Consider the following 17,654-nt stretch of genomic DNA (forward strand, 5'->3'; position numbering starts at 1 on the left):
TTAGAATATCATGAAAAAGTTTATTTATTTCAGTTATTCCATTCAAAAACTTAAACTTGTATTTTATATTCATTCATTACACACAGACTGATATATTTCAAATGTTTATTTCTTTTAATTTTGCTGATTATAATTAACAACTAATGAAAATCCCAAATTCAGTATCTCAGAAAATTAGAATATTACTTAAGACCAATACAAAAAAAAGATTTCTAGAAATGTTGGTCAACTGAAAAGCATGTACAGCACTCAATACTTAGTTGGGGCTCCTTTTGCCTGAATTACTGCAGCAATGCGGCGTGGCATGGAGTGGATCAGTCTGTGGCACTGCTCAGGTGTTATGAGAATCCAGGTTGCTCTGACAGTGGCCTTTGTCTATTTTGGTGTTTGTTGTTGCTGTCTCTGGTGCATACTGGTGTATTTTTGCACAAATATTCCAATATGGTTTCTTTTCACCGCAAATGGCAAATAAATTGAACTTGAACTTGAACTTCAGCTCTTTTGCATTGTTGGGTCTGGCTTCTCACATCTTCCTCTTCACAATGCCACATAGATTTTCTATGGGGTTAAGGTCAGGCGAGTTTGCTGGCCAATCAAGAACAGGGATACCATTGTCCACTTTGGTGCCAAATCCTGTTGGAAAATGAAATCTGCATCTCCATGAAGTTGGTCAGCAGCAGGAAGCATGAAGTGCTCTAAAACTACCTGGTAGACGGCTGCGTTGACCAACACCAGCAAATGACATGGTACCCCATACCATTACTGACTGTGGAAACTTTACACTCGAGCTCAAGCAACGTAGATCTGTGAACAGTCAGTCTCTTTAGCGATGACCTCTTGTGTCTTGCCCTCCTTGTGCAAGGTGTCAATGGTCGTCTTTTGGACAACGGTCAGGTCAGCAGTCTTCCCCATGGTAGCCTACAAAACTAGACTGAGAGACCATTTAAAGGCCTTTGCAGTGCACCAGGTGTCTTCAATATCGAACCTCTCCACAATATTCTAATTTTCTGAGATACTTAATTTGGGGTTTTCATTAGTTGTCAGTTATAATCATCAGCATTAAAAGAAATAAACACTTGAAATATGTCAGTCTGTGTGAAATGAATGTATACATTATACAAGTTTCACTTTTTGAATGGAATGACTGAAATAAATCAACTTTTTTATGATATTCTAATGATATGACCAGCACCTGTATATCTTATGTATTGATAGAGCTTGCAAATGAAATTTACTACAGGTACCCTTTAAAGTGATGCATTTTAACATACTGCAATTTAGTGTATTGCAACTAACAATCCAGCAAGTCAACATGCTGTAAGTCAACGTAAGGCTACAGTACGTACCATGACTCTAATGCATTTTAATATCTTGCACCTTGAGGTACTACTCCTTCACAGACCAAAAATTTACATTTTAATGTGCAGGATTTGAAATTGCTTTCCCTTGACATTAAAGCAATTTATTGTCAAACAACTAAATGCATCTTAACGTGTCCTTCTTTTTGAAATATTGTACATGCGCCTTTACCGACGGCGCCTCATTGCATTACAGTTTGATTGTGATGCATTGAGGTACCGGAACTTAAGGACACCTAATGCATTTCTCCTAAACTCAAGTGAAGTTACTAAACTTGCCTGTTCTTCTTTATCTACACTAAACATGCATGCTAACATAACCCACTGAGCCAGGCCTTCTCCCCCACGTTATTGTCCTCTTGTTTCTGTGATTTACAGATTGGTGCACACACGCCGTCTCATATATTACAGTGTTTCTGTGCTTGTACAGTAGCTCCACAGTAAATCACTCTTGAAATGTGCTGCGTGTCAGGGTGGTGCTGGAACAGCCGTTCCAACAGAAAACACTGAAAAAACATTAGTAGCAATGAATTTCACACCATTGCACCGGAGCGTGGTCATAAATAATTGATATTAGATTCTTATGCTAAGCGCGTTCAGTGCCGATCACCCGCAGCTCTGCTCTTGTAGCGGTTCACACCTCATTTCCATAATTATCAGCCGTTGTAATCGGCTCTAGCGTTTATGAGCTTCGTCATTTCCACGGTGAAAAGTCTCCAAAGCGGGCAATCACTTCTATTTATACTCACATTTTTTGTAATCAGAGCTTAAAAGGGTGGAGGCTGCTCGCTTTCAGGACAATTAAATCACGCAGGTCCCAAAAGTGCCGTATCCTCATCCAATAAAACTACTGACAGGGCAGAAAAAGGAAAAGTGATTACAGATGTGCCTCACCATTTCAGAATTTAATACACTAACTAATACAATAATATTAATATTATTATTATTAATATTAATACACTGTTTTTTATTTAGAGAAATGTCTGCTTCAACACCGTGTTACCCAAGGACTTTTCTAATATTGTACAACAGGGGAGTCAAACTCATTTTACTTCAGGGGCCACTTTAGACCAGTTGTCTAAAGTGGGCCGAACCAATACTGTATTATTTATTGTACCCTATTTTTAACACTTCCATATGTAAACAACTATGCATACATTTCTTAATGCGTATTCATACAGTTATAGATATTTGGAAATGTGTTAATTTACCAAATGACTAATGCACGTGTCAAAATTACAGCTCGCAGTTCCTTCTCGACCCATCATAGAATGTAAATTTGCTAATTTGAAAAATTAAATGGTAGGAAAACAGTAATTATGAATTAGATCAAAGTTACAGTAGTTATTTACATTGATTGATGTCAACTTAGGCACAATTGTGGTAAATTCCCTTTATTCCAGAGTAGTGCGCATGCGCCACTGTGCATGCTGCCTGTTACAGTTGCTTCTGCTCAAGTCGTTCCCCCCTGGGATAAATAAAATACTTCTGTTTCTGATTATTTACTTTATAATATTGGATGGATTAATCAGGTATGGTGTATGATATCAAGCTTGAATGTTGCCCCTGAGAGAAGATGAGTTTGACATTTTAGAAATAATGTTTTTCATGTAATTTTCACTTTGAGAAAAATCATCTCACGGGCTGAATAGGAGGTTCTTATGGGCCGGAATTGGCCCACGGGCCTGGAGTTTGACACTTGCACTGTACTGCTTCAAAGTAAGAACAGCAAATAATTTAGATTTCGATTAGTCATCACAGTGAGATGCTTTCACTTACGGATATTTTGTCAGGAAGAATCAGAGCCGTCTGCGCCATCTAACCTCTCCAGTGGCCCGTTGTATGGAGCTCCCACCAGACAGGCCTCCTACATGGACCGAGTCTCAAACATTATTGGGCAGATGTGCAGAGCTCTAACAGTGCACTTAGGACCCCAATGCATTAAGCTGCCAACGACAGAGAGTGACATCCATTCACTTGTGGATAGCACATTTATGTGGTTTTGTGTGAATGTAATATTTTTTTGAAACGATGTGTGGATGTAACGTTTTTTTTTTTTAAAATGGAGGATGGTGGATATACATTTATAAAAATACCCAGCTACGTGTGGACAAGGCCTTAGCTTAAAGCTGATATCCGGAGTTTCTGAGAGGACGTCTTGATGTCCCGCCCTCAACAGCTCCACCGCCTCTGCAATCTACCAGAAGCCACGCCTCTACTTTTCTGCACGCGCATCGCGGAACATAACAAGGTTGTATCGGGTCACATCGATATAGGTCTATGGGTCAGATAAGAGCCAAAATCCTATTTACCTGTTTGCTGTTGTGACGCGCGGCCTTGTTTTCATGCACAGTTCAGCATTCACTTTGATTGACAGTCTCAAAAACAGGAAGTCAAAGCCTATTGGCTGGGCGTTTCCATTTGTATAGGGGTCTGGAGGATGACGGAGGGACTTATATATATTAATGTATATGAATGACCACCGGCAGTAAACCATAGTAAAAGACAGTTAGGTATTTTTTCGCATTTCAAAAGAATGATACATAAATATAGATTTCTCAGAAACTATGGATATCAACTTTAAAGCACATTGCAGACTTCATCTTCCGAACCCATCAGTTATGGATATGATAATAATTATCGTTCAGTTCTAGTTCTTACGTTAGTAAATCTGACTCTGAAACATCACTTACTAGATTACAGCAGATTCAGGTCTGTCCCTGTCCCTCTGTGTGGGTAAACACCCTCTTCACAGAGCGGCTGTGGTAAGATCATGCTCTTGTGTGCAATGTGAACCCCTCAAAGTCAGACAAAGTCGGAGCTGGAAGGTCAATCAATGTCTGCTGCGGGAGTCATCTGATGCCAGCGCTCCGAGGTCGACCGAGGGAGCCTCAAGGACTCAAAGCAACTATGTTGCACGTCAAACTGAATGAAATGAATCGATAATCCAAATCAGAGATGGGCATCTTTTATCACAGCGGGGCCACTGAAACCTGATTGTCTGATCTGAGACCACATATCAGCATTAAATTAATACTGAATCATAGTTTTTCCCTCATGTATACTGTATCTGACACAGAATGCTTGGATCTTGTAAAAACGCTTTTTTTTTAACCTACTGAAATATAACATTTAGGTTGGTAGTAACTGTTTTAAGTACCATAGGCAGCAAGTATCTTGTTTTGTCAACATTTATTTCAACAATTGTCATGAATAAACACGACATGTACAACATGTAAGTTGAAATATTTTTATTATTTTGCACAAGGAATGTTTGCTGATGTTACATCATTTTCAGCTTTTTGTCTTATGTCTGCATTTGCCACTGGGCCAACACGATAAAGAATAATTCTGTTTGTTAATTCCACTACACAAACTAGATGATCTCTGCATAGGTATGAGGGAAGAAAAGCTGTATTGACATTGGCCAATGAGTTGTGAAATATTGGTATATCTGCTAAAAAAAAAAATCAAATTTCGCACATCCCTAGTATTGTCTTTCTCTCATTTTTTTGTATTTGATGCCTTTTCTATTTTTTTGGAGTTATGTTGTGTATTTTTGTTGTATTAATAGTGATTTTTGTGTTTTTCCTCATAGTTTTGTATCTTTTCATATCTGTTTATTGGAGTTGCTTTTGGTCAGTTTGTGAATTATTGCTGTTGTTGGTGTCCTTTTGGTGTATTTTTTTGTTTTGTTATAATTTGTTGTTTTGTGCGTTTTTAGTCATGTGTGTTGTGTCTCTTATGTTTTGTAGTGTTGTCATGAGGAAACTTGAAGATTAATTTTTACACAGTCCCTATCCAAATGAACACTAAATGCAGGACAGTCACTACTTTTTAGACAGTGTGCAGTGCCTGTTTAGTATTCCTTCTTACCTTATCGTTGCTGCACAGCTCGTCAGCGTTTTACATGATACAGTTTCTGTGTCAAAGCATCTGATTTGCAGTTTTCTGCCTCCGCTGTGTTGGAAATGTCCAAATTTTGCGATGTGAAATCACATTCAGATGCTTGAAGTTCATGTGGTCGCACGCATTTATCACACATCAACACTTCCACCTGCCGCCTCACTCACTCCAAAAGCCATTATCGTCTTTGCACGGCAGGCAACAGCCTATTAGAGGAGCTGATGAGAGGTAAACAATGTCGGCAGAGAGCCACAGCGAGTGTTAGACAGATTATTGATGCTGCTGTGCATCTTTTTTCAATCATGCTTTTTTTTTGGGAACTGCTTTACAGTGTTATCCAAACCCATGTGGCTGAAAATTAAGCTGAACCAAAGTCTTTGTTCATAAGATTGTACCTTGTTTTTGGAAGCATGAAGGTAACCCTCATATGTTATAAGAATTGCTGCATTTTTTTTTTTTTTTTACACATTAGGTGAAACTGATATTGTGGTAAATTACTAGAAGGTTTAGGCAACCACAGCATACGCTGAAACTGTGAAAGCCTTCTACATACTGTAGTTGATAATATCTGACCAAGCACAGGAAGGACTCTCTGATAACACAGATACAATTATATGAGAAGCCAAAGATTGCTTTCTTAAGTAGACAGAAATTATGCAAAGCTGAAGTTCGTAAATGGTGGGTCAAGACCCTAAAGTGGGTCACGTACCCATTTTCAGTGGTTCATGTGCATTTGCTTTGGCACTCAATCTTGTGCTTTTATTTTGAAGGGGATTGTGCTTTTTTTCTAATGATAGGGGACAGTAATGTAATACTAACACTGTTTTTCCTCAGAGGAAAGGCTCTTCAGTGCTTAACTGTAATTCATAGACTATCAGTCACTAGTTTTTTCATCTAAACCTAAAGCTGCTGGATCAAATACATCCATAGTGTAGGACTCATAGATCAATAAATTGGAGATCATTCACTTAAAAAAACATTCAACACAGTAAGAATGGTATAAAAGCACTGCTATGTATCTGTCTAGTGGACTCTGCATCCCACAATGCAATGTGATAAACTTTTACAAAAATGTAAATAAACTGAGTGTTTACAGTGTAGTTGAAAACAAACTTCTGAGCGTCAATTTCACTTTTTTACATCAATCATCAAATGATCTTCCATGTAGTGATCTACACTTTGGATTTATCTGCTAAAAAAAATCCTCTCCAGGAAGGAAGTGACTTGTTGTTCAAAACAACACATCTGTGGATTTTTCAGCCTTCATCACCATCCAGTGTAAAAAAATGTGAACTGCACGTCACTGTGAAAGCATAGTGACAGCACACTGCGCTACAATTAGCTATTTGCATTTGTTTAACTGAAAAACAAAGACCAATAATGATATGATGCATTTTAAGTCTTAACCTGGTAGATATTTGTTGTTTAGAAAATAGTGTAAAGGGAGAGCCTCTTACGTACAGTATTTACTGGTAAGTAGAAACCAAAGAATAAGCTACCAGAACCCACAAACTGTTAACTCACATCATGCATGTCCAATCCAGGCATTGCTTGATTAGTTTTTAATTATCTGTTGGTGATATTTACCCATTTCACATTATGTGAACTCTGTCACTCTCTTTTCCTTCTGAACCAAGGGTGAAAATCCCAATTAACTTCTGGGGGGCTATGAAATAGGTGTAACTGCCAAAAACTACGGGAAGTTGCCAATAACATCAGATTTATCGTTTTTTGGGGAAAAGCTTTACTGGAGGGTTTTTAAACGTCACGATTATTACGATCATATTGGGATGATATTATTGGTCATCTTGAACAAACAGTGCTGGATGTACCATACACTGCTTGTTTACCAGTTTTACTGTGTGCTGTTTTTTGGTTTTGGCTGGAATCGGCTGCAGCGAGGCGTGGTTTGGTCTGAACGTCCTCGGCTCACTGAGCAGCAAATGGACCTCTGAGACGGCTCCGTTGAAAGTCACATCTGCTGCAAGTTTGTGTTTTTGTTTAGTTTGCTCAGGTTCAGACAAAACCTCACCACCGCGTACACCGCGTCAGCTCTAATTAGTCTTTGTTTGGTGTGAAGTTTAGACTAAATTACTCAACAATGCTGTTCTGCAAACACAAGTGTTCTATTATTTAGCAGGTAAACACGTCCTCAAAATAGATTAAATATTTTATTCAAAGAGTACATTGTGATTGATGAAGGGCAGTCAGAGCATCAAGAATAAATAAAAAATTGGCGTATGCAGACAATGTCGGACTGTATTTCTTAAAATCACTCAATCTGCTCCTAATAAATGCCCTATTTTTGCTAATAATACAGTTGTTTTAGGACCTTGCTATGCAGACGACATCAGACTATTTTCCTCAAATGAAGTTAAAGACATTGGCAGGATACACTCCAGCTAAACACAAAAATGCAAAATCTTTGAATTGCTTCAAGGTGTAAACTCAGTAGCCACTTGTATTTGTAAGACTGATTAGCCAAAACATTATGACCACTTTAAGATTCTGTGTCCATGTATGGATATATCAGCCAGCAGGAGAACATCCATCCATCAATCTATTTTCTGACCGGCTTGCTCCTCTTTTTTCCAGGTTTGCGGGGGTCTGCTGGTGCTTATCTCCAGTTCTCAATGGGCGTTAGGCCGGGGGGTACACCCTGACGTCAGAATTCAAAGTGCATCTTAAAGTCTTCCACCCATCATGAGATTTATTTCAATCTCACAGTGAAGGGCTACCTTACAGTAGTCTACAGGAACAGACCCTACCAAAGCTGAACAGGAAAATACACAACACAAAGTACACAGTTTGCTCTCATGTGAAGCAATGTGAGCATTAGCACTAGAGTAAAAAGCAGAAGAACACTTGATTTCTTCAGATAGTGCATTTCCTTTGGTCAATGTGAACCCAACCCTGTTGGGTTAAAGAAGCAGTATCAAGATTGGACAAGAGGGTCAAGTGGAAATATGTGCTGTCTGAACCAAGAGTGAAAATCCCAATTCAATACCATTACAATTACCTGCCTGCTATCAGGTGACCAAGTTGCTTAGTTTGATTGGTTACTAAATAAGATGACGAATCCGTTTCAGATCCTGCTATTCAATTCCTGCCAAAGGTAATGAGTGACATTGGTGGAGCATTATTTACAGAGGATTGTGCTTGAGTAAAAGTGATAATGAGCAGCTCTTGTGGTTGTACGTTTGGAACGCGATGTGTGAGGAAACTGAACTGAATGTGGTGAATCAAATAGTCTTATTGGGCCAATTGAAATAAAAAAAACAAATATGCCATTGTTGGCCAATGAACTAGCGGAATCAGTATTATCTACTGCAGCCCATTTCACACAACGTGTTTGTAGCATCCAAAAAATGTGGTCCCTGACAAAATTAAACTTCATTACATCTGACAGCTTGGTAAAATCCAAGGCTGGGAGTAGTGCGCTAAACTTTACCTTTGTGAATGTTAATAAGGTCACCTGACATATTTTAGCCATTGGGATAGGCAACTTTTATCACAATGAGGTCACAAAAATGTGATTGTCACATTATCAACATTCATGTCATTTAGAATAATGACCGGTCGAGCAGTAATATGGTAAAGGTCAAAATGTATGTTTTTGTTGTCGTTTTGAGTGTATTTTTTCATTGTTTTGTGTTTGTTTTCTTTCGTGTTGTTGGAATCCTTTTTCTTGGTGTTTGTTTTTGGGGCCACACTGAATTAGACTGAGGGCCACATGTGACCTCGGGCCACCTTGTCTATTCTACTTAATGAAAGATCACTTTAATGAAAGCTAAATCTTCTTCCCTAAAGATAAAAGAAAAGCAGAATATTTGGTGGACAAAGGTTGGATTAAAGAAATAACACAATAGAGTTTAATTCCCAATCATTTTTCAGCAGTTCAAAAGTATTTCTGGGTGTTTTACCTTAAATACAGAAAAGGAAACATCTCTTTGTGCCTGATTGGCTCCTTCTCCATAGGTCCTATTTCTTTCCAGTACTTTTTCACATTTTTTCTTCTTCTGTCGTCCATGTCTGGCCCTAGGAGGGGAATAAACAGGGAGGACTATTTCAAGTGATGTCGCTATGGTAACAGCTGCAGATAAAGAGCTTGGCTGTAGTGACGCACGGTGAAGTTGGAAAGGTGGGAACGACTACGGACCGTGACGTTCCAACTTTACCATTGCATTTCAGTCATGCAGTTCTTTAAATCAAGGCAAAGAGATGAAGAGATTTTTTTCCACGCGTTGCAGATAGTAAAAATACTGGTGCGGATGTTATTAAATTAACTATTGATGTAATAATAAGAAAAGCTAATTTTACACACCTTAAGATTACATTGTCATGTACGATTGCTGGTTTTGTTTGATCCTGTTTGGGTTTGTGGACAAAACCCATCGCACAAATTGCAATGTGTGCGATTGAAGTACGTGTAAATTTAGTGTTTAGAAGATTTTTCACTGTAAATCTGATGCAATGACTTGAAAGGTTTCTGAAGAAACATGCATGCGTTGAACATCGAACCCAAGACAAACTGTCCTTCAAAGGAAGCGGAAAACCGTTAATGAATCTTCATTATAAACATATTCCTCTCCTTCTGTGTGTCCAGCTCTGCTCTACGCCACCATCTTTGGAAACGTCACCACTATCTTCCAGCAGATGTACGCCAACACCAACCGCTACCACGAGATGCTCAACAACGTGCGTGACTTCCTGAAGCTCTACCAGGTGCCCAAAGGCCTGAGCGAGCGCGTGATGGACTACATTGTCTCCACCTGGTCAATGTCCAAAGGTATCGACACCGAGAAGGTGAGGCGGAGGGATTTCTGACAAAATATGATCATTCTGTGGTTGTTTGACTGCAGTGATTTAATTGTGGGACATTTAAAAAGGATGAAATCGAACAGAAAAATGGACATAGTAAAATTTCAAGCTGGCAGAATAACACATTTTACAATTTATAAGAAGAAAAATAAGCTGACAGAAGTTTAGTAAGGTCTATTTTGATTTTTTACACTAGATTGGTTGAGTTGATTCCTCAATTTGTTAAATGAATGAATACATTGTCCAACTTTTTACCTCATTCCAACTGGTCATATTACTCCTCCTTTACTCATAGACCAAAGGAGTCGTAACAAAGACAGAGAACTCTAAAATAAATAAATAAAAAAGACTTTTTGGAGAAATGAAAAACATCTCCAAGTTTTTTGTGGCTTTCTCTGTCAGTCTGTGGAGTGGCTTTTCATATTCCCTCTGAATGTCAGCACCGAGAGATGGATACTTGAAAATAAGGACACTTCTAATCTCCTCAGGGACTCTTTTTGTTATCTGGTGTGTTTTTGAAGTTGTTTTGTGTATTTTTTTGTTAGTTTGCTTGTTTTTAGAGTCTTTAATTTGGATATCCTTTGTGTATCTTTTCATTTTGTATGATTCTTGTGCTTCTTTAGGGTTATTATGTGTAGTCGTATTGTGTGTTTTGGATTATTTCCGTGCTTTTTCTGACAGTCTGCACAGCGGCTGTTTCATATTCCTTCTAAACAGCTTCGTTTTTGCCGGGGTCAGGAAACTTGGAGATGAATCTTTGCTTTCCACTGTAAACACGCTCTCTTCCTCTGACAATGTGAAAAAAACCAAGTCACGCTTTGGTCTGAGCGCTGAACTTTCCACCCTCTGCCATCACTTCACTGCCACCATAGAAACACTGGATCCACAGCAAAGCTGCTGAAGCGTAGCTGCGTTCCTGTAGGAAAGTTAGAGTAGTTTCCTAATTCTGCACACTAGATGTGACGAAGGGATATACAAGTATAAATCCCACTGGACAGATGGCTGGCAGTGAAACAGATCCTGAACAGTGATGTAAGAAAGACCAAGATTCACATTCCTGCATTAGAAACACTACGTTTGTGTGGTGTTCCTACTTTTTTAGTATGTACGTAAGTAAATATCTTAGCTTTTTAGTGGATTTAGATCTGATTTCAGGAACAAAATGTAATTTAAAAGCAAATAACACTCAGATCAATAACATTTATCATGCAGTGGATGTGCATTTATTAAATGATATTTTGTCAACAGATTTTCAAACCATACTGAATTATAGACTATTTCACACTAGACCAGTAAGGTAGAATTGAAATAATCCTCTCAAAAGCTGGCAAAATCAAACAAAGTTTTCCATTTTTAATTGGAAATGTATTATTTACAAACACATCCAGAAATAATTTCTCAAAAATAGTTTCTGGCAATCGCCAGAAACTATTTCCTGAGAGAAAGTCGTAGGCATGTCTTCATTTTCAGCTACTCAGACTGAACCTCATCACAGTGACGTACATTCCATGTTGTAGCAACATTCCACAGAAGAAGAATGAATCATATCTTTTTAATGTTTCAAGGTTGAAAATTTAAGTTGGAATTTAAAGCACATGAAATGCATGCTTTTATGTGGGGCAGATAAGGTGAAAACATTGAAAATGGGGTTTTTCTATTTTCTTTTGCTTTTGTTTCTTCAAATAATTACACTTTGAGTAACTCCATGCTGGCTATTCTACCCTTTTTTATTTTACACACACCTAGTAGCCTAAGTTTGATATGCACTCTAGTTTAGAGCGCTCATTATCTGGATTCAGTAATCTGGTCAAGTTTGGATCAGGTTGATCCAATCCGACTGCTTTAAACACATGAGATAAAAGTTAGATGGATTACGTGATCCTGGATAGCAAACAAGGGATTTCAAACTCCAGATAATTTTGGTCCAGTTTACACCTTTTGAACAACTGTGATCAGATTACTGAGTAATCTGAATACTGAGTAATCTGATTACTGAGTAAAATTATTACTTGTACTGGGTAATCTGAATACTGAGTAATCCTAATACCGATGTGTTTGATTACTAAGTAATCCTATTATTTAGTCATAAATAATCAGACTGGTTACTCTGACTACTGAATAAGCTGACTAGAGTATTCTGATTATTGAGGAGTCTAGGTATTTAGTAATCTGATTACTAAGTGGTCTAATTATGCAGAAGTCCTATTAATAATAGTCTGATGACTAAGTAATCAGTTTTCTGAGTTGTCTGATTATTGAATAATATGATAAGTGAGTAATCTGATTACTGCTGTGTCTAGTGACTAAGTAATCAGTTTTTTCTGAGTTGTCTGATTATTGAATAATATGATTAGTGAGTAATCTGATTACTGCTGTGTCTAGTGACTAAGGAGTCTGATTTTTGTTCATTTTGTCAAAAAAGAAAACAAAATGAACTTTCTGGAATTATTGGTTTAGTCCTCTTAATTTACACTCTTTAGTTATCAGATTACTGGGTATCGGTAATCAGATTACTCAGAAATCAGATAAAATTCATACATAATCCTTTTTTTATTTCTATTAATTAGCTACTTTACATTAATTTTAATATTGTAAACATTGTGTCACCATATTTTAGGTCTAATTTGACCATGTGTTTACAGTTACTGTGAGCTGTCTTTTTTTTAATTACAAATCTTCTGTTTTTTTTTTGTTTGCATCTGTTTTTATGATGACATCTTTATATTACATTGCATATTCTGTAAGAGATAAACTTTTCCATCTTCTAAAAAATGATCTAAATTGAAAATGTTCCTGTTTGCTGCGAGCTTAAGATCATTAACAGTTTGTCTGTTAGTTAAATAATATTCTAATGAAATCAAGCTGTGACTGTTTGTTTAATCTGTTTTTTGTTTTTTTATCCTTTCAGGTTTTGTCCATATGTCCCAAAGACATGCGAGCTGATATCTGCGTCCACCTCAACAGGAAGGTATGCATTGATGGAGTCAATTCATTTTTGGAGTCTTTGTGTATTTTTTTGTTGTTGTCATTTCGTGTTTATTTTTTATGTTGTTTTATGGAGTTTTGGAGTCATTTTGTACATTTTTGTTGTAAAGCTGTGCATGTTTGTTGTGGTTTGATGTGTTTTTTGTATTCAGTTTGGGTATTTTTTGTCATTCTGTGTGTTTTTGTTATTGCTTTGTGTCTGTGAGTCCAACTCCTCATGTTATTTTGGTTGTCTTAGATTAGTCATGTCCCTCAGACTTCTACACAGTAGTGGAACAATGGTAACATTGAACAACAGGTGAGTGTGTGTTGGCTTTGTGCAGTGGTTTCTCTATCTCAGAGATATGCTCCATGTTTTCTGCAGCTTACAGTAGAGTTGGGCTGAAAATGTGTTCTATATTTAAACACTGAAGTCTATTTTTGGCTTCGGAGACTCACAGTGTGCAGGCGAAATGCACATGTGTGGTATTTGTGAGTGTTTGCACTGCCAGCCTTCAGATGTTACGTAACTTCAGCACGACTGATATCATTCCCTCACACTTTGGCAGACTGGTTCATGGGCCGAGCAGCACAGTCCATGACATTTTAAGCTGTTATTTATCAGTGCTGCCCACTAGTGGGATAGACATCTGAAATCATTATGTATTTTAGGGTTTTATCTTTTTAATTTTTTTTTTTTTTTTTTTTTAATCAAATGTATATTTTTAATCTATTAGACTTTTTTTTCTATATATATATATATATATATATATATATATATATATAAAAATGCAATTATAGTAAAGAAAAAATGGTTTTCTTGTTTTTTTTTTTGAAAAACAAATAAAATAGAATTCATAAAAAAGGTCTTAAAATTTGTTGTAACCATGGCATATCCTCCCACTGTCGCTGAAACGATCTAATGACGACATGACACCATGGCATAGAGCAAGGGTCACCAACATGGTGCTCGTGGGCACCAGGTACCCCGCATGGACCATGTGAGGTGCCCTCAAGAGCTCTAATCACCAATGAGCTCCATTTAAAATCTGATTTACTTTCAAGGATTCAAACTCACAAAGATAAGTAAATACATATGAGAGATATAGTTAGTACTTAGTAAAGTTTGTTTATTTTTACTGAAACATTGGGACAAATGTTTAAGTGTTGCAGATCTGCTGTTTGGCCAGTGGTATGATATGTATATTATGATATGTATAAAATATCTATTTTTAAAGACTTAAGGTGGATTTTCTATAAAATGTAATGGAAATGAAACAATGGCATGAATTGGGAAAAGTGTTTCATGTTGAAACCATAACATTTCTTACTTTTTTTTAAGTTACTGCTATAGCCTTCATTATCTTACCTCTAATTAAAGTGAAACCGTGAAAATGTAGTATTTAGGAAGTGCTTTTCTAACTGTAGCCCTTCAGACTATACAGTACCTATGAAGTAGCTCAGTTTCAGAAAGGTTGGTGACCCATGGCGTGGAGTCACTGGCTCTAACCTTGGTCCTTCTCCACAGGTGTTCAACGAGCACCCGGCCTTCAGGCTGGCCAGCGATGGCTGCCTTCGCTCTCTGGCGGTGGAGTTCCAGACCACTCACTGCGCGCCCGGGGATCTGATCTTCCACGCTGGGGAGAGCGTAGACACACTTTGCTTCGTGGTGTCAGGGTCGTTGGAGGTCATCCAGGACGACGAGGTCATCGCCATACTGGGTAGGATGTGTGTTACAGTTTGCTCCTCTGTCGGCTGACTCAGGACTTTTATTTGGTCAAATATTTACACATAAGTCACACTATTAAAGCTTAAATTAATGATAACTTATAGGATTTTTAGACTTTTCTACTTTGATTGAAATATTTTGGCTCTTTGAGTGGTGTTTTATTTCTGTTGTGCCATACCAGAGACCAGTCCCACATGTTAGCTTAGCACTTAGCGACGCTGGCTAGGTTAAAGGGGATAGGCTCTGTGTTCAAAACTGCATATTAACTTACTACTCATACTAAGTTTGACATCAAAATGAGCGTGTTGTGCGTTCCACCTAGAAATTCCCAGATGTATACTATATCGGAACATTTTTTAAGTCAACTGTGAGCGGAACCTCGTCCTGGGACCGATTTCAAGCTGAAAATCAAACTTCCCCTTTTCAAAACAAAAGCCTCTCTTTTTGTCTTTCATTGGTTTTTGAACGCTTTTGTAAATAGGGCTCTTGTTTTGAAGTTAACCAGAAGTTTTGTCAGTAGCACCAGGGCAGGTCTCTGAAAATATTATGGATCAAATGACCACATGTTGATATTCTACTTCGTCACTTTTCTTGCTTAAAATATTTTATGAACTTTCAAAGGTGGAGAATCAATGTAGATATTTCACCTCAGTGTGCTTCAGGTTTTTGTCGTAAGTTCCAAATGCATCTTGGGAAACTTGGAAGTATACTTCAGTGGGAAAGGGTCCATCCTAATCATACTAATAGTATATAGTAGACAGTATGTACTCATTGAGTGTGTAGTACGTTAGTATGCGCTTTGGTTACCAGAACGACACATCATTGCAAATAGTCATACTTGGATTATAAATAAGGGTGTCCCGATCCGATATCGATCCGATATTAGCCTGAAAACAAATAGATTAAAATTTTCCGATTTACAGATTTTATTATTAAAGAAAAAAAAAAAAAAAAAAGATAAAAAGTGCATGATTCATGCTGATATCGGATCAATATCGGTATCGGCCGATACGCAAGGCTGCAATATCATCATCATGTTGGGAATGAAAAAGTTGTATCAGGACATCCCTAGTCATAAAACTAAACTAAAACTACCAGTTTTTTTTAAATTTGATTTTATTTTAGCAGTTGATAAGTTATCAAACCGACTCGTGGAATTTCTAAACAAAGCACTTTATTGTTGTAAAAAGCTGTGCTCAGATATTTCTAAGATACGTTTTGTTAACACTTGAAAGAGGGACTGATGCTGGAGTGCATATGAGGAGAAAGAAGCTCATCACAGGCCTGAAGAACTTCTCCCCACATGATCAATGACGGCGTGAACACCCTTCAACTCCTCTGAGGGACCCTGCAGAGACCACCACAGTACGCTAACTGCTACATCCTCTCACCCTAATTGAATAACTCACAAATTTTAACTGCATAGAAAGATTTGCACGAGGAAACCGTCTGATCACGGCTTTAGTAGGAAGGAGTCGGGGGATCGGGATGGAAATAGACAAGACGCTGAAGGGATTTGGGGTAAAATGTGGTTGCTGTAGGAGAGAGAGGCTGAGAAATGTGAGGTGAACACAGGATTTTTTTTTGTCTCTGGGAATGAAAAAAAAGGACCTGACTCTGGGCCTTTGAAAGTTTTTCATTTCTCTGCCAGAATTTTAATGATCCCATAGCAGAGAAACCCAGAGTTTGGACCAGCACCAGAGCTTCGGTTGAAAAAGCATTCAGTCAGAAGGGAAGGAGGATGGAGAAGCCTTTCCTCATTCTGTGCCTTCACGCTCCTTAAACTCAGACACTCAAGGGCGTCGTTTAGTCGCTCTCCTCTTCCTTCCTTATTAACTCTGCTTTCCCTCATCAGGTGAGCTAGTGTGCTGTGCTGTATGTTGACCAGATTGTTTCCTTCATTCAAAGCGACTCTGGGACTTTCCTTTTTAATTCTAATTTATTAGCTTTAATGGCCATGTCCAGTTTACAGTTTCATTAAAGGTGCAGTCTGCAACTCTTATAAAAGTGACTTTTTGTCATATTTACTAAAGCTGTCGCTATGTGAGGACAGCTTTACATCAAACTAGTAGTTTGTGTGAAAAAACGTGCTCATTGAGTCCCCCCTACTGCTCCTGCAGCCTTTGGCAGATTGCCAGAATGCACAGCAAAAACAACCAATCAGAGCCAGGATTGTGTTTGATGGACTGTCTGACAGCTGTTGCTCACAGGCCCCGCCCCTTTCCCGGGGCTGTAGCGCCATCTTTTTTACAGTGTATGGTCTGGAGGAGTAGAAGATGGAATTGGTGATTTTTCTGCTTGAAAGGTAATTACTGCTGCTTGATTTACATTATGTTTGATTTGTAATTGTTATACTAGAACTCCGTAGTGCATGTGTTGTTCATGTGTGCACAGCAGCCTCCGTTTGGCTGCTGTAAGTGACACTGTGTTGTTGCTGCTGCTGCTGAGGTGTGTGCACATAGAGAGAGAAGCGCTGCAGTAATATGCTTATAACAGAGCATGTTAATATATTACTGTGATGTTGCTGTTAGCTCCTCTTAGGGAGGGACTTTGGAAAGTTTGGAGGCAGGGCAAGAGAGCAGTGGGGAGGGAGGGGGAGAGAGGGATCTTAGAGTTGCAGATGGCATCTTTAATACTAAGAAAAGGTCACGTTAGTGATGACAATGAGTGATTACTGTGGAAATCAAAACAAACTTTCGAGCTTCATTTTCAACTTTTTATATGTTTTTATTGAGCAAATGGTCTTTGATTTACTGATGCATGACGGCTGATGAAATACTATTGTCTCTGGCAGCTTCAAATGTATCTGACCCTAGACAAACCTCAAAGTTGAAAGGAACTTTTTTAAAGGGGCAGTATTATGAAAAAAGCACTTT

General features: G+C 38.1%; 1 protein-coding gene across 3 annotated transcripts in view; it reads left to right on the forward strand.

Annotated features, from left to right (window-relative positions):
• Positions 1-17,654, forward strand: part of kcnh5b (potassium voltage-gated channel, subfamily H (eag-related), member 5b) — a 99,772-nt gene that overhangs the window by 51,450 nt on the left and 30,668 nt on the right. For all 3 annotated transcript variants that reach the window (XM_028437352.1, XM_028437353.1, XM_028437354.1), the window contains 3 exons: positions 9,871-10,070; positions 12,994-13,053; positions 14,578-14,770. In XM_028437352.1, the coding sequence (XP_028293153.1) occupies positions 9,871-10,070; positions 12,994-13,053; positions 14,578-14,770 (453 nt within the window). The remainder of the gene's footprint in view (positions 1-9,870; positions 10,071-12,993; positions 13,054-14,577; positions 14,771-17,654) is intronic.

This window comes from Gouania willdenowi, chromosome 22 (genome assembly GCF_900634775.1).
Source record: "Gouania willdenowi chromosome 22, fGouWil2.1, whole genome shotgun sequence".
Classification (NCBI taxonomy): Eukaryota; Metazoa; Chordata; class Actinopteri; order Blenniiformes; family Gobiesocidae; genus Gouania; species Gouania willdenowi.